At 36.5% G+C, this 22,743-nt stretch overlaps 1 protein-coding gene across 2 annotated transcripts in view; it reads left to right on the top strand.

The window, feature by feature from the left end:
* The window catches only part of Pbld (phenazine biosynthesis like protein domain containing), a 73,237-nt gene that overhangs the window by 26,865 nt on the left and 23,629 nt on the right, over positions 1–22,743 (top strand). For both annotated transcript variants that reach the window (XM_047552121.1, XM_047552122.1), the window contains exon 2: positions 17,807–17,952. In XM_047552121.1, coding sequence (XP_047408077.1) covers positions 17,869–17,952 — 84 coding nt within the window. In that variant the 5' untranslated portion in view covers positions 17,807–17,868. The remainder of the gene's footprint in view (positions 1–17,806; positions 17,953–22,743) is intronic.

Genomic DNA, 22,743 nt, shown 5'->3' with positions numbered 1-22,743 from the left:
AGATTTTGTTAAATTCCTAGAACCAATACGTCTCCCAGTGTTTGCTGAGGGGCTCAGTGTATGTGTGTTGGGGAACACCTTCAATAGTCAGAAGTGGCAACTTTGCCTTAGCTTTCACTTTTGCTTATACCAAGTCTTTAGGTCAGCCAGAGGTTAGAGCTTAGGATATTCTCAGGTCTTTATGCACATCATTTTAGAATATATTCAGAGCTCTTTGCATGTGTTTTGCCTTTTAAATTCCCAGGAATATGTCAAAAGTTTTCTTTTTCTCGTCTCTTTTCTTTCCCTCTCTCTTTCAGTGTTGAGACCAAGACCTCACGCATGCTAGGCGAGTGTTGTATTTACCAAGCTCTATCCGCAGCCATGTCAGAGCTATTTAAAACTCCTTCTGGACATCTCATTCCCCTGCTATTCCTTATAAACTTTTCATTAGGCTTATAGTTTGCCCCAGTTGTTATCCACTGACTCAGGCACACATGAAGTTATTAAAGAATTGCTGCTGATTGTTTTTGACAAATGACCCTGGAGGAAAGGCTCTTTGCACCAGGTGAACTCTGAATCAGATCAATAAAGATAAGACTTGTAATTAGGTTCTACCAGGCAGCTGTCAGGTAAAATAATGACAATTATTTACGAATGAGGCTTTCAAGAAGTTTCAAACATATCTTGTCTTTTGCTATTGGTTGTTGGGCAATTCCAGGATGGTAGTTTCCAAGGCTACCTAAGAAGTTGGGGAAAGATGATGAGATAGGGCAAGTTAAAGTGCCACAAAGCTCATTGTTATTATTGAGAGTCATGCTCCCCTGCCCCCAGTGCTGGAGATCAAATCCAGTGCCTTCCCCATGTTAGCTAGGCTAGTGCTCAACCCCTGAGCTGCACCCCAGCCCACACATTTTATGAATAAACATTTTTCCTTAAATATATTAATATAATGAACTGCATCAGTGGATACTCCAATATTGAACACTATTGTATTCCTGGAATAAACCTTTAAGGAACATTTCTGTTAAGAAGGGATTGGAGAAAAAGTTTACAATAAGAGGAAAAAAAAAAAAGGATCCAGGACTGGAAATGTAGCTCAGTGGTAGAGCACTTGCCTAGGATGTGCAAGGTCCTTGTTCAATCCCTAGCACTACAGGAACAAACAAACAACAATGACAACAAACAAACGGCAAATTCTAGTTACTTCCTTTTTGTTCCGGGCTAGCTTTGAGTTCAGAAAGTGCAAAATCAGCTGTTTTTATAATTTTTCTCTTTTTCACTTTTCTCCCCACCAAATTGGCCACAATTTCAGATATCTGAAATCATACAAATGACTAAGAAAAATTATATGGATGTTAAAAAAAAATGAGGTTGTACTCCTTTTTAAAATATGTTTTAGTTGTCAATGGACCTTTATTTTACTTATTTCTGTGTGTTGCTAAGAATGGAACCCAGTGCCTCACACATGCTAGGCAAGTGCTCTACCATTGAGCCACATCCTCAGCTCAAGGAGTGTACTCTTAAGGAATAAGGAATGTAACTCTATGTACTAACATAGAAAGTGACTATAGTGTACTGTTTTATATATATTGCAATAATACAGTGTGTATATATATATATATGACACGTATGTGTGTGTGTGTGTGTGTGTGTGTGTGTGTGTCACTGGGAATTGAACCCAGTGTGTGCTTTACCACTGAGTAAATGGTAGAGATCATGATGATAAAATGAGAACCCTAAATTTCATCAGGAAAGTAAAAACAGTTAAACAGTAGGTAAAATTATACATAAGTGTAGTTGAGGAATTAAGAACTATTCTATAAATATTTTAACAAAGGCCATGTTGCAGAATTCCTGTGAAGTCTAGCAAATGAACATAAACACAAAGTATAAAGTGTACTTCTTATCCAGAATACATGGACACTGACAAATATTTATAAATGCTTTCTTAATATGTTTGTAAATCACATTTGAACTACCTGGGCGCCTGAGGATACATTTTGATGAAATTGTATCTTAAGCTTTAAACCTATATATATACACGCACATATATATACTTACATATTTATGTATGTATGTTTTCCAGTACTGGGGATTGAAACCAGAACTTGGTGAATGCTAGCTAGCTCTTTACCATTGAACTACATCTCCAGCCACACATACCCATATTAGTAGCTAAATGAATCTAATTTTTAAATTAATTTTATTCCAAATTTTGAGTTAAAACATACCTTACTTAAAATTTATAATTCTTTAAAAAATTTTTTTTAGTTGTTGATGGACCTTTATTTTTATTTATTTATATGCGGTACTGAGAATCTAACGCAGTGCCTCACACGTGCTAGTCAAGTGCTCTACCACTGAGCCACAACCCCAACCCCCAAATTTATAATTCTTTTGATTTTTAAAAATTTTTACCAACTGAAAGTAAAGCAGATAGTATTTGTGTGCTCTGAACGCCAATACTCTTATTAAATATTTAAAATTTCGAAGAATGAAATTGGTGTTTACTAATAAGTAGCCTAGTTTTGAGATAGCAGTCAGAAGCAAATGCTAAGCTGGGTGTGGTGGTATATGCCTTTGATCTCAGCAACCTAGGAGGCTGAGACAGGAGGATCATAGGTTGGAAGCCAACCTCAGCAACATAGTGCGAGCCTGTCTCAAAATAAAAAATAAAAGGGTCTGGAGATGTAGCTCAGTGATAAAGCGTCCCTGAGTTCAATCTCAAGTATCATAAAACAAACAAACAAGCAAAAACATGAAAGCCAGGTGGATTCTTATATGCTCACAGATGCAGAATAAATAGGAGTCAACTTTCTGTTATCCGTACTCAAAGGCCGCCTTAAACAAACTAAGGCTATAGGAAAAGGACAAATAAGCGTCAAAGTTCTCGGGTACACCCATGGGAAGGTTTAATGACTAAGCTATTTGAACAAGGCAAGTTTATGATTTCCCTACATTTACATGGTAAGTGAAACCAAAATTAAACATCTACAGTGTTCTCAAAAACAAACTACCTGGCCCAGCGCAGCTGGACACACCTATGATCCCAGCTTTCAGGAGGCTAAGATAGGAGGATGGTTAAGTTGAGGCCAGCAAGGCCAACTTAATGTTACCCTGTCTCAAAATAAAAAGTACAATAAAAAGGGCTGGGAATGTATCTTAGAGGTAGAATGCTCCACATGGACTCTCCTGGGGAAGGTGAGGCAGGGAATTGTCAAAGGAAACTTAAACTTTATTCTGTACTATCTGTTTAATGAAGGAGGTTATATTCAGATACTAAACTGGTGATCAATAACCAACTTATAAAAACAGTTTACAAAAAGAGATGAGAATGTTTGAGAAATCATAGACTTATGAGCTGGTACTGTCAGGAGTAATAAAGGATATTTGTTCAGCATTATTGAGGGGCATATAAAACCACTATAGGTGTCCAAATGAAATGTGAGTGAAACTCAAGAAGGATAATTTATTTGGATCATTAAAAAAAAAAAAAAAAAATCACTGAGAAAGCTCTGCCTGACAGCTGTGCCCAGAAACAGCACTAGTTTGATCAGTATGCCCACATTTGTGCAAGCCTATTCCCTTGTTGAGCAAAGAAAGCAAGTGAATTAAACTTTACCTGCCTAAAATTTTCTCTCAGTGGGCTGGGGTTGTAGCTCAGTGGTAGAATGCTTGCCTAGCATAGGTGAGGCACTGGGTTCAATCCTCAGCACCACAGAAAAAACAAATTAAAAAAAAATGGTGAAATTCTGTAAAAATTTTCTCTCTTAGTAACTCAGGGGGAAGGGTAAGTCTGCCTTTTCTTTACAGCAATGAAATAAAAATTTATTATATGAGGAAAGAGAGAGAGAGAGAAAGAGAGAGAGAGAGAGAGAGAGAGAGAGAGAGAGAGAGAGATATGAAAATCTTGGAAATAAGTTCCAGTTCAGATGCCCAGGGAAGAGGAATATGGTTCTTTCATGGACCTCTGTCTTGTCCCCAGGGGCATAGCACTAGAGCCTGGCATATAGCTCTTGAACTGAACTTTGGTTTTCTGAACCCACAAAGATGAAGAACAAATTATCAACATTGGCTCCAGCAGGTCTTTATACCCTTATCTGCGCCCCTTCTTCTCTTTTTCTACCCTCTATTTCTGTATCCCACTGCTTGTCCTATGAATAAAACATGTACTCTGCCTAAAATGCCTGTTGCCACTTCCTGACTGATGAACCCTGTTTTTTGTGGGTGTTTGTGAATCCACTTGACTATCACCTGTTAAACAAGGCCATTATTTTAGACTAGGTTCTTGCACCAGACCCCAAAAGACCCAATTAAAAATCAAATTGGATCACCCATACGAAAGTGCCAGGGTCACCAAGTTGTTATCTGATGTTCCCAGAATTTAGGAGAATGAAAGATAGCCAGATTTTCCAAACAGACCAATCTATGCAACAGTGAAGTTTCCTCTGCTTCACTCCTTACATCTTTTAATTCTTACAAAAACTATCCTGAAGTTTTCTGATGTTAACCCATCAGTTAATTTTTTTTTTTTTTTTTTTTTTTTTTTTTTTTTTTGGTGCTGGGGATTGAACGCAGGGCCTTGTGCTTGCAAGGCAAGCACTCTACCAACTGAGCTATATCCCCAGCCCCCATCAGTTATTTTTGTAGTTTTCTCTCTCCCTGTCCCTACCATAGAAGGAAAGTAACTTTTAAATGATCAGTCCACCTTTTGTCTTTATTTTTGCTTTTCTCGGGCCTTTTCTGTCTGTAAAACCAACCTCTAAAAATAAAACAATGACCCAAACCAAAACAACCTTTTCCACTCAGTCCATTGGAATGCTTACTCTATTTTATGGAATGAAATGTTTTCAAATTCTCAAATCATAAAATAAAGCCAATTAAGATCTTGAAAAAAATTGTTGTAACACCCCATATCTCTGGAGCTCTCTCTGTTTCCTGGGCAGATTTATTGTCCCCTCATGTTCCTGAGCATTTTATCACTATATTTTTTCTCATATATTATTATTTTTATGTTGGTCCACGTCCACCTCACTGGCTATGATTAATTTGAGAGAGGAATAGGACTTATTTATCATTTTATTTCCCAAATCTAGCATGTGCCTGGCATTTAGCAAATGTACAGTAATTTTTTAAAAATAAAATCATTAATGTGATTTCTACCTTATGCATAATCTGTCACCATACAGTATGAACAGGGACAGTAATTGACTAAATGAAATGAATTTGGCTGAGCATACAAATTAAAATTAATATATTTTAGAAAAATATTCTTATACACTTATGGTTTTGGAAATTTCATGCTCTTTCTCTAGTGGTTTTCCAAGTACAGCATCTGTGTTACCTGGGAACTTGTTAAAAATGTAAACTTGGACCCCTACCTCAGAACGACAGAATCAGAAGCTCTGGGCATAGAGTTCAGCAATCTGAGTTCTAACAAGCCTCCACAAGTTCAGATGCATTCCACTGTTCTGGAACCAAATAAAAATACTTAAGAATCTTACACTTGGTCAACAACTCCTTTCATTTAATCAGATATAAATCTTTTTTATTTTTTATACATGAGAAAATACAGTTTTCTAGTGTTTCTTGTACCAGGTCCCTTGGTATTCTTTTTGTTGTTGTTAATGTTTTAGTGCATTTTAGTTGTAGCGTAATGGATTTTATCATGGCATATTTGGTTTTTTCTTTCTTTTTTTATTAAAATGTTTTTTTATTTTTAAAGACATGTTTCGATTCATTGTACACAAATGAAGTACAACTTTTCATTTCTATGGTTGTACACAATGTATATTCACACCATTCATGTAATCATACATATATATAGGGTAATACTGTGTTTCATTCTACTGTTTTTCCATCCCCACCCTCTCCCACCCCTTTTTCCTCTACACCATTCAGAGTTCCTTCATTCTTCTCTTCCCCCTGGCACCCCCTATCGTTATATATTGTCATGCACTTATCAGAGAAAACATTCAGCCTCTGGTTTTTTGGGCTTGGCCTATGTCACTTAGCATGATATTTTCCAACTTCATCCATTTACCAGCAAATGCCATAATTTTATTCTTCTTTTTAACTGAGTACTATTCCATTGTGTATATATATTACAGTTTCTTTATCCATTCATCAATTGAAGGGCATCTCGGTTGGTTCCACAATCTAGCTATTGTGAATTGAGCTGCTATGAACATTGATGTGGCTGCATCACTGTAGTATGCTGATTTTAAGTCCTTTGGGTATAGGCCAAGGAGTGGGATAGCTGGGTCAAATGGTGGGTCCATTTATCATGGCATATTTGTACATGCAAATAATATACATTGATCATATCTACACCCCCTTAGTATTCTTGAATATCTGCAATTTCTAAGAGAATTTTAAAATCCTGTTTGTTTAGAACTTCAATGATGGCCTAAAAATTATTCCAACACTTAAGACAAAGTTTCTTGTAGGCAGTGTATTAGCTTTTTTGTGACAGAACACTGGAGATAACCAACTTATTATTTTGGCTTTGGTTTCAGAAGTTTCAATCCATGGTCACTTGGCCCTGTTGCTTTTGGGCCTATGACAGCCCAGTACATCATGGCAGGAGTGCATGGCCTCTGGAAGAAAAGGAAGGCAGGAAGGGGCCAGGTTCCCAATATCCCCTTCAAGGGCAAACCCTCATGACCTAACTTCCTTTTGCTAGGCCTTACCTTTTTTTTTTTTTTTTTTTTTCAGTGTTTGGGATTTGAACCCAGGGCCTTGTGCTTGTGACTATGTTAGTTTACTATTGCTGCTGTTAACAAGTGATCATAAACATAGTGGCTTAACATCAAGTTTTTATCTTACAATTTTGGAGGTGTGGTATTATATATATTTTTTGTTTTGCTTTGTTTTCATCCATGGTTGCTGGCTCATAACTTCCAATGCTCCCATTTCCTAAATGATGAGAACAATAAGGTATAAGTATTTGCCTTTTTGTCTTTGATTCCTGAAGCAACTTTAGACTAATAAAGATAAAAGATAGTCTTTCGTTTTAATGTTGGGACACTTCAGGCAAAAATCTGTTTCTGATCTCCTGTCCTCCTTTACCTGCTCCTTTTTCTTCCTAAACAGGTCATAGAAACTAGAATTCTCTTCCTGTGGTGAGTCATCAAAAGTAAAAATATAATTTTCTCCTTCCTTTCTGACTTGGAATTGTACATAAAGAAATTCTCTGACTTACCTTGTTGGGTAGAAGGTTATATGCTCTCTGTTTCAGAAGGGGTCCTAACCAATACTGGAGTGAAGGAATGTGGCACATAGAGTCCAAGAAGACTTTCAAAGGACAGAACTTGTAGGTTTTCCCCACTCCATGTATTAGCATTAAATTATGCCCTTTTTGTCCAATCACACTTCTACGTGTTTATTCATGTTCCAATCATGCTTGTGCAATAAAGTTTCCACAAAAACCTGAAAGGATAGTGTTCAGGCAACTTCCTTCTTTCATGCAGAAAGGGTGTGGAAGAAGTCGTAGGCTGCTTCTCCTATATCTCACCCTATGTATCTCTTTGTTGCTATCCTTTAAAATATCCCTTACGATAAGCTAGTAAATGTAAGTATAGTGTTTCCCTGAGTACTGTGAGCTTTAGCAAATTAATTAAACTGAAGGAGAGGCTTGTGGGAACCCTAGTTGATAACTGGTTGGTCAGAAGTTCCAGAGCCGGGGCTGGGGAGATAGCTCACTCGGTAGAGTGCTTGCCTTGTAAGCACAAGGCCCTGGGTTCGATCCCCCAGCACCGCCCCCCCCCAAAAAAAAAAAAAGTTCCAGAGCCATGGACTTGTCACGGGAGTCTAAAGTAGGGGGAATCTGGTAGGTCTGGGTTCTCAACCTGTGGGACTTGATGCTTACTTCTGAGTAGATAGTGTCAAAATTCAATTAAGTCAGAGGACACCTAGCTGGTTATTAGTCAAGAGGAAATCCCCATACATTTGGGGATAAAGGAGGTGATCTGTGTTGTGGGTATCAAGGGGTTGGCAGGGTTGCTGATATGGACACAATTGTGTCCCCTGTGCCCTGAAATTTATGTGTTGATGCCTTACCCAGTGTGTGATGGTATTTGTAGATGGGATTCTTCGCAAGGGTATAGATGAGGTCATGAGGCACTGGGTTCGATCCTCAGCACCACATAAAAATAAATAAAATAAAGATATTGTGTCCATCTACAGCTAAAAAAAATTATGTAAAAAAAGAGACACTGAGAACTTGCTCCCTGTCTCTGTCCTATGGTCTTGTGAGTACACAGCAACATAGCAAGAAGATGGTTCCCTACAAGCCAGTAAGAGAGCATTTCACAGGAACTGAATTGGTCAGTGCCTTTATCTTAGTATTCCCAGTCTCCAAACTGTGAGAAAATAAATTCCTGTTGTTTACACCCCTGAGTCTACGGTATTTTGTTATGGCATTCTGAGCTGACTACTAAAGATTTTTTCTTTCTGGAGGCTCTAGGAGAGAATTTGTTGTTGTTGTTGTTTGCAGTATTGGGGATTGAAACCAAGGGTGCTCTATCACCGAGCTCACCCCCGGCTCTTCAAATTTTGAAACAGGTTCTCACTAAGTTGTTGAGGCTGGCCTCTAACTCCTAAAGGCCAGCTATATTCTTAGTTTGTGACTCCTTCCTTGTGTTAGTACTTTTTGTCACTGTGACCGAAATACCTGACAAGAATAACTGAGAGGAGGGAAAGTTTTTTGGTTTCATGGTGCAGAGTTCTTAGGCCACAGTTGGCCAATTCCATTGCTGTGGACCTGAAGTGAGGCAGCACATCATGGTTAAAGTGTGTTGTGAAGGAAAGCTTCTTAGCTCATGGCTTCTCAGCTCAGCTCATGGGAAGCTGAGAGAGAGGAGCCAGGGACAAGACATGTAATCCCTAAGGGCATGTTCCCAGTGACCTGCTTCCTCTAGCCACATACCACCTGTCTATAGTTACCACCCAGTAACCCATTCAAATTATTAATTCATCAAATGGATTAGTCTACTGACTAGGCTATAACTCTCATAATCAAATCATTTTACCTCTGAACATACCATTTACTTTTACTTTTTTTTTTTTTTTTGTGATACAGGGGATTGAACCCAGGGTCTTGTGCATGCGAGGCAAGCATTCTACCAACTGAGCTATAGCCCCAGCCCCTACCTCTGAAATTTCTTGCGTTGTTTGTCACATGACCTTATTGGGGAATACCTCATATCCAAACCGTAACATTCTTTTTTTTTTTTTTTTTTTGGTGGTACTGGGGATTGAACCTAGAACTACATCCTCAACCCTTTTTATTTTAAATTTTGAGACAAGTCTTGCTATTTGCTGAGGCTGACCTTAAATTTGAGATCATCCTGCCTCAGCTGCTCAAGTAGCTGGGATTATAGGTGTGCCCCACTAAACCTGACTCCTTCCTTGATCTTTAAAGTCAGCAGTTCAGCATCTTCAAATTCTGACTTGTACTTTTCTGACTCCCTCTTCTACCAGTAAAGATCCTTGTGGTTGTATGGGGCTCACCTTGAGAATCTGGCATAATCTTCTCATTTTAAGATCACTTGATTATGCAAATTTAAACCCATCTACAACTCAGATTCTGGAAATTAGGCTGTGGACATCTTTGGGGATCCATCATTCTGGCTACACATAGACTAACAGTGGTTTGAAACTTTAGGACATTTATTATTTACCAAACAAGAAGCTTGGAGGTGGGAGCTTCTAATGTTTACTTAGCAGATTATCTATATTATCAAAATCCCATACTCTTTCTTCCTTATCTAGTATTTTAGGTTTTATATTTTTGTATATAGTATTTTAAGTTTTAGTATTTTTCATATTGGTTCTCTCATGTTCTAGAGATGATAGTTCCATTTCTAGACTTCAACACCATGTTCAACAAGGAAAAGGGGGAAAGGGTAGGGGCAATGCAGTCTCCTTTTAGGTCAGCTCCTTTTATCAGAAAACAACATATTTTCCCCAGAATCCCTCAAGTAGTCTTTCTCTGTTTAGTCATATGGCCATCTATAACCACCAAAGAATCTAGAAGGGTGAGCATCTACCAAAGGGAAATGAGATGTCCTGACTGTCTCAGACCATATATAACTCACTGAGGCTCAGTGCTTGCTTCCCCAAACAAAACACTTTCTTTCAGGAGGAGAAGGTGAGAGTTGTGTGTGTGTGTTGTGAGTGGAGGTCTCGGGTGGGATGACCAAAGAATCGGTATGACATTGACTGTTAGATTTTTTTTTTTTTAAATATATTTTTAGTTGTCAAGGAACCTTTATTTAATTTATTTATAATGTGGTGCTGAGAATCAAACCCAGTGCCTCACCCATGCTAGGTAAGTGCTCTAACACTGAGCTATGACCCCACCCCACAACTGTTAAGACTTTTTGAGAACTTGTTTCCTAAAAGAAATGTTTTCATTTGAGAAGCAATACAGTATTTCTAGAAGCCTAAAAAAAGTGCTTAAGTATAGAATTTTATTCTGTACAGAAATAAATTCTAGAAAAGTATAAGACCAGAGTCAGATTAAGTGGCATACCAATAATCCTAGCCAATGGAGAGGTTGAGGCAGAAAGATTGATTGAGCCCAGGGCAATATGGCAAAACCCTATCTCTTAAAAAACGTTTCAGGGATTTTGGAATTGGGGGTATAGCTCAGTGGTAGAGCACATGACATGCTTAGCACTCACAAGGCCCTGGGTTCAATCTCCAGCATGTGCATAGACATGCACATCTCAGGAGAATATTTAAGCAAACGTTATTTTTATTTTGTGGTACTGGGGATTGAACCCTGGGGCACACTACTGGGATTGAACCCAGGGGCACACTACCACTGCGCTACATCCCTGGTCCTGTTTTGTTGTTGTGTTTTTTTTTTTTTTTTTTAATTTTGAGACCGGGTTTTGCTAAGTTGCCCAGGCTGGCCTTGAACTTTTGATCCTCTTGCCTCAGTCCTGCAAGTAGCTAGGATTACAGGCATGTGCTATAGTGCTTGGCAAACACATTATTTTTAAAACTTGCACATATAATTCATGATCACTATAGAAAAAGGAGACATTCTATTCAATACATATTTCCTTATCCAATCAACCTGGCTAGCTGATGGCTGAGATCAATGAGCCTGAATTCCAGTCAAGTTAAAAACATGCCTCTTGACACACTTCTGATTTTCATAATGGTAACAATCCTGTTAAATTTATGAAAACTATGCTTCATTATTAGAACTTTAATTTATTTCTGTTCTCTACTGAAATTATCTAAAATAATAAAGGCAATCTATAATAAAATTTACAAATAATTGCATAAATATATTGTAATGTACTGTTGATAATGGCGATGCTACTGAAATGGAAATGTTGTCTTGCTGATGGTACCATGATGAGAAATACTCATATTTGTCAGCCAGTGTATCGAAGTTCAGTTTTGATGTATGCTCAGTATACTACTTACTTGAATAATTACTTCAATAAATAATTGCTGTGTGCCAGGCATTGTTATAGGAGCCGGGATTATAAACCTTGAAAAAAAACAAGAAGAGATCTGACTTCATGTTGTTTACTATCTGACTAGAATAATCCAAAGGTGCAAATGAAAGTCCAAGATACTATTTTTAATCTACCAAATGAGTAATGACAGGACACTCACGTATTGTCTAAATTGGTATGCTGGGGGCCAAATGGGGTCTTATTCATGCAAGGCAAGTGCTCTCACACTGAGCCAAAGATAAATCTAGCACAAACCTGAAGATGAATTGAAGTGTCTGTGTGAGTTAAAATATCTATACATTTTGACCTAGATATTTTTGCCATTAGAAATCTATTATAATTAAAACAGCAGAAATGCAGACCAAGGCTTATATTCAACAAGTTTGTTCACCACATGATCTTTAAGTGAAAAATTAGAAACAACTTTAAAACTCACTGAAAGGGAAATAGCTAAATAACTTATATCCATAAGCCTGTTGTGAATATATTAAAATGATATTTTTGAAGCAGTTGTTGTCCTTGGAAAATACTAATGCTACACTGTTAAGAAGATTAAAATTATATAATTAAAAAATTATATATCTGGGCTGGGGAGATAGCTCAGCTGGTAGAGTGCTTGTCTCGAAAGCACAAGGCCCTGAGTTCGATCCCCAGTACCACAAAAAAAAAAAAAAACAAAAAAAACTATATATCTAAAACGTTAATAATGTTGTTACTGATTTGTGATTATGGATTGGTTTTTTTATTTTCCAAGATTTTTAGAATGAGCATATTTTTTATAATTAGAAAAATGCATTCTTTTAAAAGAAAGTGATCTACATTGGGAGAGTGTAAGTAGAATATGTGTCTCTTGTATGTTTCATTCATTTTATTAAAACATAGCCTGAGATAGTTTGGGCCACTCTAAGAATATATGATTATTCTTCTGAGTTCTGAATGTGTCCTGAAAAGTCAGTGCAAATTTGAAACAATATTCCCTTTAGCCATTATTTTTTATCCAGTAGCAAGCAGAGACTTTTATTAAGGATAATGAAGATATCTTCTTTGAAAATATTGTCTAATGGAAAATAAAATAATCACAATTCTCTTTTAATCATAATTGCATTTTTTTCTTTTTAAAGCAAATAGTATTTTTATTTTTCAGTTTGACAGTTGGTCATTTCTACAAACATTTAATTACATGTTATACCCCATTACTTTTCAAAGTGGGAATGCAGCTGAGTGGAAAAAACTCTTTAAACCACGTGCTTCCCAGAGGTTATTCTTACTGTAAGTCCCACCTCCTATGTTTGTTTTTTTGTTTTTTTTAATTTGAAACTTACTTTTATACAGATTATTTATGAGGAGTTAACATATAAATTTAATTAAACAAATACACATGTGCATATTATATTTTCTTTAAAAAATTTTTGTATTTGTTCTATTGGTTATACATGATGGTAAAAATGCATTTTCATACATTGTACACAAATGGAGCATAAATTCTCATTGCTAGGCTGTACAAGGTGCTGAGTCACACCAGTAGTGTAATCATACATATATATAGGGTAATAATGTCTGTCTCATTCTACCATCCTTCCCATTCCTACCACCCCACCCCTTCCCTCACTCCCTTCTGCATAATCCAGAATTCCTTTATTCTTCCCTACCCACCTCCCACTATGATCAGCATCTACTTATCAGAGAAAACATTTGGCCTTTGGTTTTTTGGGATTGGCTTATTTCACTTAGCATGATACTCTGTAGTTCCATTCATTTACCTGCAAATGCCATAATTTCATTGTTCTTTAAGGTTGAGTAATATTTCATTGTGTATATGTACCACATTTTCTTTATCCTTTCATCTGTTGAAGGGTATCTAGGTTAGTTCCATAGTTTAGCTATTGTGAGTTGAACTGCTATAAATATTGATGTGGCTGTGTCAATGTAGTATGCTGATTTTAAGCATATTAGAGAAGTGTTTAATATCTCTGTGTCTTCTAATTGGTCTACATGTCTATTTTGTTACCAATACCATGCTGTTTTTGTTACTATTACTCTGTAGTATAGTTTAAGGTCTAGTATTGTGATGCCTCCTGCTTCACTCTTCTTGCTAAGGATTGCCTTGGCTGTTCTGGGTTTCTTGTTTTTCAAAATGAATTTCATGATTGCTTTTTCTAGTTCTATGAAGAATGTCATTGGGATTTTAATTGGAATTGCATTAAATCTGTATAACACCTTTGGTAGTTTGGCCATTTTGACAAAGTTAATTCTTCCTAACAAGGAAGATCTTTCCATCTTCTAAGATCTTCTTTAATTTACTTCTTTGGTATTCTGTAGTTTTCATTGTAGCAGTCTTTCACCTCTTCTTTTAGACTGATTCCAAGTTTTTCTTTTTTTTTTTTGAGGTTCTCGTGAATGGGATAGTTTTCCTAATTTCTCTTGCTGTGGATTCATTGCTTATGTATAGAAATGCATCTGATTTGTGGGTATTGTTTTATATCCTGCTACTTTGCTGAATTCATTTATGAGGTCTAGGAGATTTCTGGTCAAATTTTTTGGATCTTCTAAATATAGAATAGTGTCATCAGCAAATAGTGATAGTTTGAGTTCTTTTCCTTTTCGTATTCCTTTAATTTCTTTCGTCTGTCTGATTACTCTGGCTAGAGTTTCAAGGACTATGTTGAATAGAAGTGGTGAAAGGACAGCCCTGTCTTGTTCCAGTTTTTAGAGGGAATGCTTTCCATTTTTTCCATTTAGAATGACATTGGTCTTGGGTTTAGAATAGAGCTTTTCTAATGTTGAAGTTTGTTCCTACTATCCCTAGTTTTTCTTTTTTAATTTTTTTTTTTTAGTTGTAGGTGGACATAGAACCTTCAATATTTATTTATTTTTTTGTGGTGCTGAGGATTGAACTGAGTGCCTCATATGTGCTAGGTGAGAGCTCTACCATTGAGCCACAACCCCAGCCCTCTAGTGTTTTGAAGATGAAGAGATGCTGTATTTTGTCAAATCCTTTTTCTATTGAGATAATCATGTGATTCTTGTCTTTAAGTCTATTGATGTGATGTATTATGTTTATTGGTTTCCGAATGTCGGACCAACCTTGCATTCCTGGGATGAACCCCATTTGCTCATGGTGAACTGTCTTTTTAATATGTTTTTGTATGTGATTTGCCAGAATTGAGAATTTTTGCATCTATGTTCATCAGGGATTATGGTGTGAAGTTTTCTTTCCTTGATGTGTCTTTGTCTTGTTTTGGTATCAGGGCGATACTGGCCTCATAGAATGAGTTTGGAAGGGTTCCTTCCTCTTCTATTTTATGGAATAATTTGAGGAGTATTGGTGTTAATTCTTCTTTGAAGGTCTTGTAAAACTTGGCTAAGAATCCATCTGGTCCTGGGCTTTTCTTGGTTGGTAGACTTTTGATAGTGTCTTCTATTTCATTGCTTAAAATTGACCTGTTTAAATTTAAATATCCTCCTGCTTCAGTTTGGTTAGATCATATGTACCTAGAAATTTGTGGATCTCTTCAACATTTTCTATTTTATTTGAGTATAAATTTTCAAAATAGTTTCTAATTATCTTCTGTATTTCAGTGATATTTCCTTTATCATCATGAATTTTAGTAATCTGAGTTCTCTCTCTCTCTTTGTTAGTGTGGTTAAGGGTTTATTAATTTTATTTTTTTCAAAGAACCAACTTTTTGTCAATTTTTTCAATTGTTTCTTTTATTTCAATTTCATTGATTTCAGCTCTGATTTTAATAATTTCCTGTATTCTGCTGGTTTTGATGTTGATTTGTTCTTTTTCTAGGGCTTTGAGATGTAATGTTACCTCATTTATTTGTTGACTTTTTATTCTTTTAATGTATGAGCTCAATGCAATGAACTTTCCTCTTAGCACTGCCTTCATGGTGTCCCAGAGATTTTGACACATTGTATTGGTGTTCTCATGTACCTCTAAGTATTTTTTCATTTCCTCCCTGATTTCTTTTTTTATCCATTCATCATTCAATAGCATGCTATTTAGTCTTCAGGTGTTGGAGTAGCTTCTGTTTTTTATTTTATCATTGATTTCTAGTTTCATTCTGTTATGATCTGATAGAATGCAGGGTATTATTTCTATTTTTTTGTATTTGCTGAGAGTTACTTTGTGGCATAACATATGGTTTATTTTAGAGAAGGATTAAGATTCATGTGCTGCTAAGAAGAAAGTGTATTCACTCGATTATGGATGATATACTCTGTACATGTCTGTTAAGTCTAAATCATTTAGTTCTATAGTTTCTTTGTTTAGTTTTTGTTTGGAAGACTATCTAGTGGTGAGAGAAGTGTGTTAAAATCACCCAGTATTATTGTGCTATAGTCTGTCTGATTCTTGAAATTGAGAAGGGTTTGTTTGATGTATGTAGATGCTTCATTGTTTCGGGCATATGTATTTATGATTGTTATGTCTCGTTGATGTATGATTCCCTTAAGCAGTATGAAATGTCCTTCTTAATGTCCTTCTTTGTCCCTTCTGACTAACACTGGTTTGAAGTCCACTTTGTCTGATATGAGAATGGAAACCTCTGCTTGTTTATGCAACTCATGTGAATGATATTTTTTTCCCAATCTCTCACCTTCAGTCTGTGGATGTCCTTTCCTAGGAGGTGAGTCTCTTGAAGGTGGGTCTTGTTTTTTAATCCAATCTGTCAGTCTCTGTCTTTTTTTTTTTAATATTTTTTAGTTGTTGATGGACTATTTATTTATTTATTTACTTATTTATATGTGGTACTGAGAATTGAACCCAGTGCCTCACGCATGCTAGGCAAGCGCTCTACCACTGAGCCACAACCCCAGCCCAAGTCTCTGTCTTTTGATTGATGAGTTTAGGTCATTAATATTCAGGGTTATTATTGAGATATGATTTGTATTCCTGGTCATTTTGATTTATTTTTTGTTTTTAACTTGACTTAGTTTCTCCTTTGATTGACATTCCCCTAGTCTAGTTCTTCCCTTTGATGGTTTTCATTGTCTTTTTTGTTTGTTTGTTTGTTTTCATTTCCTCCTCATGGAATATTTTGCTGAGAATATTTGGTGGTACAGGCTTTCTAGTTGTGAATTCTTTAACTTTTGTTTATCATGGAAGGTTTTTATTTCATCTTCAAATCTGAAGCTTAATTTTGCTGGATATAAAATTCTTGGTTGTCATCCATTTTCTTTCAGAGTTTGATATATGTTACTCCAGGACTTCCTGGCGTTGAGGGTCTGGGTTGAGAAATCAGCTGAGATTTGAATTGGTTTCCCCCTATATGTAATTTGATTTTTTTTTCTCTCGCAGCCTTTAAAATTCTATCCTTATTCTGTATGTTAGTCATTCTCCTTATAATCTGCCTTGGTGTGGGTCTGCTGTAATTTTATACTTTTGGGGTCTTATAAGCCTCTTGTAGTTGATTTTCCATTTCATTCTTTAGATCAGGGAAGTTTTCTGATATTATGTCATTGAAAAGATTATGCATGCCTTTGGTTTGTATCTCCATGCCTTTGTCTATTCTGATAAATATGAAATTTGGTCTTTTCATGTTATCCCGTATTTCTTGGAAGTTCTGTACATGGTTTTTTACCATCTTCTCTGTGCGGTCAACTTTATTTTCAAGAGTATATATTTTGTTTCATTAAAGTTCTGTCTTCCAAGTGATCTAGTCTATTGGTGATACTTTCCACTGAATTTTTTATTTGGTTTATTGTTTCCTTCATTTTGAAGATTTCTCCTTGATTCCTATTTATGATCTCTGCCTGCTTTATTCCCCATATTTTTTTATTGGTGCATTACAGTTGTACATATTGATGGGATTTGTTGTTACATATCTGCACATGCACACAATATAACAATATAATTTCCAGTTAGTAAAATATTTTTTAAAAAATTCCATATAGAGGCTCAAAAATTTAGCAGATCATATATCTTTAAATGTAGATATGTTAGAATAATTGCTTTTTTTTAACCTTTTTTTAAACTTTTTTGTTGTTGATGGACATTTATTTTATTCATTTATCTATATGTGGTTCTAAGAATCAAACCCAGTGCCTCACACATGCTAGGCGAGTGCTCTACAACTGAGCCACAACACAAGCTGGTCTGAATTTTATTTTTAAGGATTTTTTTTTTTTTTTGTAGTTGTAGATGGACAGAATGCCTTTTATTTTATTTAATTATTTTGATGTGGTACTAAGGATTGAACTCAGTGCTTCATACATGCTAGGCTAGTGCTCTGCCACTGAGCTACAGCCTCAGCCCAACTGCTTGACTTTCTTCTGGAAACTGTTAATTGCTTCTATACACTGAGTAAAACATTAACTTTTTGATTTTTTTGCAGTAACAAAAAGTAAGGCAGGCTACCAGCAATTCTGAGACCATGCAAAACAGCTTGTCAGAAAAATGAAGCTCCCGATTTTCATAGCAGATGCATTCACAGCAAGAGCATTTCGTGGGAATCCTGCTGCTGTTTGCCTCGTAGAAAATGTAAGTACTTGATTTTCAAGCGTAGTACTTGAACTTTCTAGATTCCTGTAGAACCAATTGCTTTTTAAAAGAAGAAGAAAAAAAAAAAAAATCCAGGCCCAGTGGTACTGAGACTGAGGCAGGAGGATCACAAGTGCAAAGGCAGGTTCAGCAACTTAGCAAGACCCTAAGGAACTTAGTGAGACCCTGTCTCAAAATAAAAAATAAAAAGGACTGGGGATGTGGCTCTGTGGTTAAGTACCCCTCGGTTCAAAAAAAAAAAAAAAAAACCAAAGGTGAGAACTTGCTGTCTGTGTACTTCTTTGGTTTGTGTTCTTTTGTCCTGATATCAGTGATATTAATGTGTCAAGTTGATTATGACCAGATTAGGTGATGAGAATGCTTATACCTAGGCTGAGTTCAGAGAAATGAAGATTCATATAAAGAGAATCTAGAGTCAATTTTAAAAGAACTAGCTTGTGCAGTGTCGCTAGCCTGTAATCCCAGCTACTTAGAAGGCTAAGGCAGGAGGATCACATGTTTCAGGTCAACCTGGGCAATTCAGCAAGAATTTGTCTCAAAAAAATGGTGGGGGGCAGGAGGGGTGGGGGTGAGTATTGGGGTGACTGGGAATATAGCTCAGTGGTAGAGCACTTGCCTAGCATGCATGAGGTTCTATGTTTAATTCCTAGTACTACAAAAGAACAAGAACAAGAAGAATGAGGGCTTCCTTTAGCCATCAGGTTTTCATTTAGCACCAAATGTTGAGGAGCATGAAATTAGAAATTAAATCAGTTTTATGTGACTAGATGTGTCTGATAATACATTTGTCATAACTTTTTCAAGCTGAATATTTTTGTATATAATTCCCGTAATCTGACGGTGCTGGGGTCTCAAACCCTTGTCTCCAGCATGGGAAGCAGGCTCTCTACGTGATGGAGTATATCGCCAGCACCAAGCTGAATATTTTTAACCTTACCTATAGATTAGACATTTAGAAATTCTTTTCAGGACCAAGAAAATGAGACAATTTGCAAAGAAGTAGGTAGAAAGGTAGAAGGAATTAAGCTCTGGATATCCAGAATTTAGCTTATTAAAAGTCTTATTTTTAAAATAACTTTTTGAAGCCAGGTGTGGTGGCACATGCCTGTAATTCCAGCCACTTTGGAGGCTGAGGCAGAAGAATCACAAGTTGGAGACCAGTCTCAGCAAATTAGGGAGACCCTGTCTCACAATAAAATAAAAATGTCTGGGGATGTAGCTCAGTGGTAGAGCACCCCTGGGTTTAGTCCCCAGGATTGTCAAAAAACAAACAAAAAAACCCCACAACTTTTGGATTAGGATAAATATTAATGGAATAGTTAAATATTCTTGGCTTTGTGTTGTTTTCTGGATAGTTGGAAACAGATGATCTTAAGTAAGTCATGTAAATTGGGCAAATTGTGTGCTGGGGCCTTTGCAGTGAAATCTGTTTGTCACACAAGTAACTTTTCAGATTCCTATCCCTAGGCTGCACCTCAGACCAACTACAACAAACTCTCTGGAGGTGAGACCACACAGCCCTGTTTTTTGAAGCTTCCTAAGTGATTCCTGTGTGTAGTCAAGTTGAAAAACTGCTGAGGTTTGACTGAAATTGGTCAATGTTGTTAATTGAGTCCTTGGAATACTTCTTTTCTCCCTTAGTGGAGCAGGAAAATGTGATCAAGTGTCCTTACCCTTACCCTACCTGTCCATTCCTTATGCAACCTTGCAACTTGCCACTTTCCTTTCACAAAATGCAGAAGTTAATAAACGAAATGGACTTTATCTAGTAATACAAGAGCTTGGGAAGATTAGTGAGATAATTATTAACCAGACTCCAAATTGTGAACTTTCATTAGGAACAATCTGGAACACATGACTTCCTGTCAAGGAATTGTGGAACTGACTATAACTGCTTGTCAAGAGCCTTAGTATATTTGCCCCATGTCTCCATGAAATAGTATTGAAGAATTTTGAAAGTAGTTTTAATGATTTATCTATTTAGTTTTCACCAGATAATAAAAATTGGCATTAGTCCCCAGATTGCTCCTTTTATCTCCATAACACTTACTAAACATCAGACTTGAAGGATCTATTTCTATTTGTATTTATCTATCCATTAAAATATATTTTTATATTATTTATGTATTTGGAAAAACTATGAAATAAAAATTTAAGTGAAGCGTTTAACATGGTTCAGTAGGAATGGAAGGAGGAAAAAGATGAGGAAGTCCATGACTCAGGGAAGCTCTCTAAATATTAGTCTTCCAATTATTCACTTCTTTTGGGCCTTGTGCCTATAAAACCAGACTAATTTGATTGCCTGTCAGGGTCACCTGAATGGGTATCTAAAGATTATTTTGCTAAGCTTCTTAGTCATGTTTTTTCACTTTTTGGACATGAGAACCTTGTCTTCCTGCAGGCAAACAGCACTTTTTCCGGTTCACAATCAATAAAAATTATAATAAAAGCAATAAGCATGATCCTTGGATTCTGGATATGGTGCATGCCCAAAACACTTAGAGAAAATGCAAGTGAACCCAGGAAAATATCAGAGATAAATAAATGCTAAACCTTATAATATTGATCACAGTTCCAAAGGCGTCAGCCTACCTTAATGCAGTCTACAAATATTTATCAGTATCTATCACAAGCCAGGCTCTGGGCTAAGGGCCAGGGGTACAAAGATTAACAAGTTGAACAGCCCCAGAGGTGCAAAGTCTAGTGAAGGAAATAGATATGGAAACCTCATCCTTATTTAGTAATTACCACAGAGGCTAAAAGACCTAAAGGTAGCGTAGGGACTTGGAGGATTGAACAATATTGGGTTTTATGGAGGATTAAAAATACTTGAGAATTTGAGTGCAGGGCTTCAGTGGAATTTTTGTTGTGTTGTACACAGTTATATTTTAACTAATTCAAAATTTGACCAACAATCTTTTATCAAATATTCAAAAACTAGGGATTGAATCCAGGGGCACTCTAACTCTGAGCTACCTTGCTATCCCTTTTAAATTCTTTTAATTTTGAGATGGTCTCATAAAGTTGCTAAGACTGGCCTCAAACTTGCCATACTTCTACCTAAGTGTCATAAATCACTGGGATTATAGGTGTGTGTCACCTTGCCCAAGGAAGGTAAAAGAATTCTGAATAATAAAGTTCCAAGAGTTTCTATAATATTCTAAAGGTTTTTTGTTTCCAAGATAACTCCATTTAAAAATTTTCACATGAGAAACCTTTAAGACTACAATAGGTGAAAACAAAAGGATTAAGATTTAAGTGGAGCCAGGTGTGGTGGTGCACACCTGTAATCCCAGCAGCTCGGGAGGCTGAGGCAGGAGGATCCTGAGTTCAAAGCCAGCCTCAGCAAAAGTGAGGTGCTAAGCAACTCAGTGAGACCCTGACTCTAAATAAAATACAAAATAGGGCTGGGGGTGTGGCTCAGTGGTCGAGTGCCTCTGAGTTCAACCCCCAGGATCTCCCCCAAAATAAGAGCTAAGTGGAAAAAGGGAGAGATATTTGAAAAAAAATTAACACTTTAAAAAAACTGATGGTGTCTTCAAAACCCTCACAATGTTTGACAATAAGAGCCATGTGGAAACATGGAAAATGTACAAGAAATAGTGTAATAATAAAATGGATATGTTATATGTCAACTGTGTAAAAAAGTTACTGAAACTCATAACTAATATTGGCATTCATTCAGAGGGCTGTTATAGTGATAATGGGTGATGTTTTGTTTATTGTGGGATAAATCAGCTGTAATATTTAGTGAAAATATCCACAGGGAGGGGGGATCCATATTGAGTCTCTCCCTCATATTCTAACAAAGCCTCAGGGTTTTTTGTTTTGTTTTATTATTGTTGTTGTTGTTGGTGGTGGTGGTAGTGGTGGTTGGTGTGTGTGTGTTTGTGTGTGTGTGTGTATGTTAGAACAGGGTTTCTCAACAGTAACACTATTCACATTTTGAACCGGATGGTTCTTTTTTGTATGGGGTTGTTATATGCATTGCAAGATTTTTATCCTTGGTCTCTACCCATAAGATGAGAGTAGTACTTCCCCAGTTTGGACAAGCAAACCTGTCTCCAGACATAGCCAACTGTTCCTTGTGCCAAAATTATTCCCAGTTGAAAATGTTGTTTTTCAGAGGATACCTGTCCTAAAGAGGGGTTTATTCCTGAGTTTTTCCTGTTAAAATTATCCATGAAAAGAAACTATTGTGTTTACTCCAATTCAGCTGTCATTTATTTGCTGTCTACCATGCTCTGGGTACCATGTTAGGACCAAATATAGAATTCATATGTATGCACTATTTTTCTCATCAACACTAACAATAATATTCACTAATAGCAAGGAAGATTTTTATTTTTTATTTTTTCAGTGCTGGGATTAATCCAGGGTCTTGAACATACTAGGCAAGTGCTATACCATTTATCTGTATTCCCAGCCCTGCAAGCACGATTGACTTCATACTTTTAAAGAGGAATGCTTAGTTTTAGCTCCTCAGGGGCTTGTTACTTCAGTTTCCTTGGTGAAATTTAGAGAAAACCAAATGCGTATTTACAGCTTGGTGGGTTATATAGTTAAGAAAAATCAAACATTAAACATACTGTGTTTAATCCATGCTTTAACTCATGTGCAGAAGCTTACAGTGCAGTGGTTATTTCCAGACTTGGTGTCCTTCCTTAGAGAAAGGATCATGGGTTAAGTGTGTCCACAGTGCATCAGAGGCCTTTGAGTTTCTGGGGTGTTCCAACCTCATATCTCATTACTATGCCCAGAGAAGAGATG

Source organism: Sciurus carolinensis, chromosome 5 (assembly GCF_902686445.1).
Source record: "Sciurus carolinensis chromosome 5, mSciCar1.2, whole genome shotgun sequence".
Classification (NCBI taxonomy): Eukaryota; Metazoa; Chordata; class Mammalia; order Rodentia; family Sciuridae; genus Sciurus; species Sciurus carolinensis.
The sequence above is the reverse complement of the archived record's forward strand: the minus strand, read 5'-3'. Positions and strand labels throughout refer to the sequence as shown.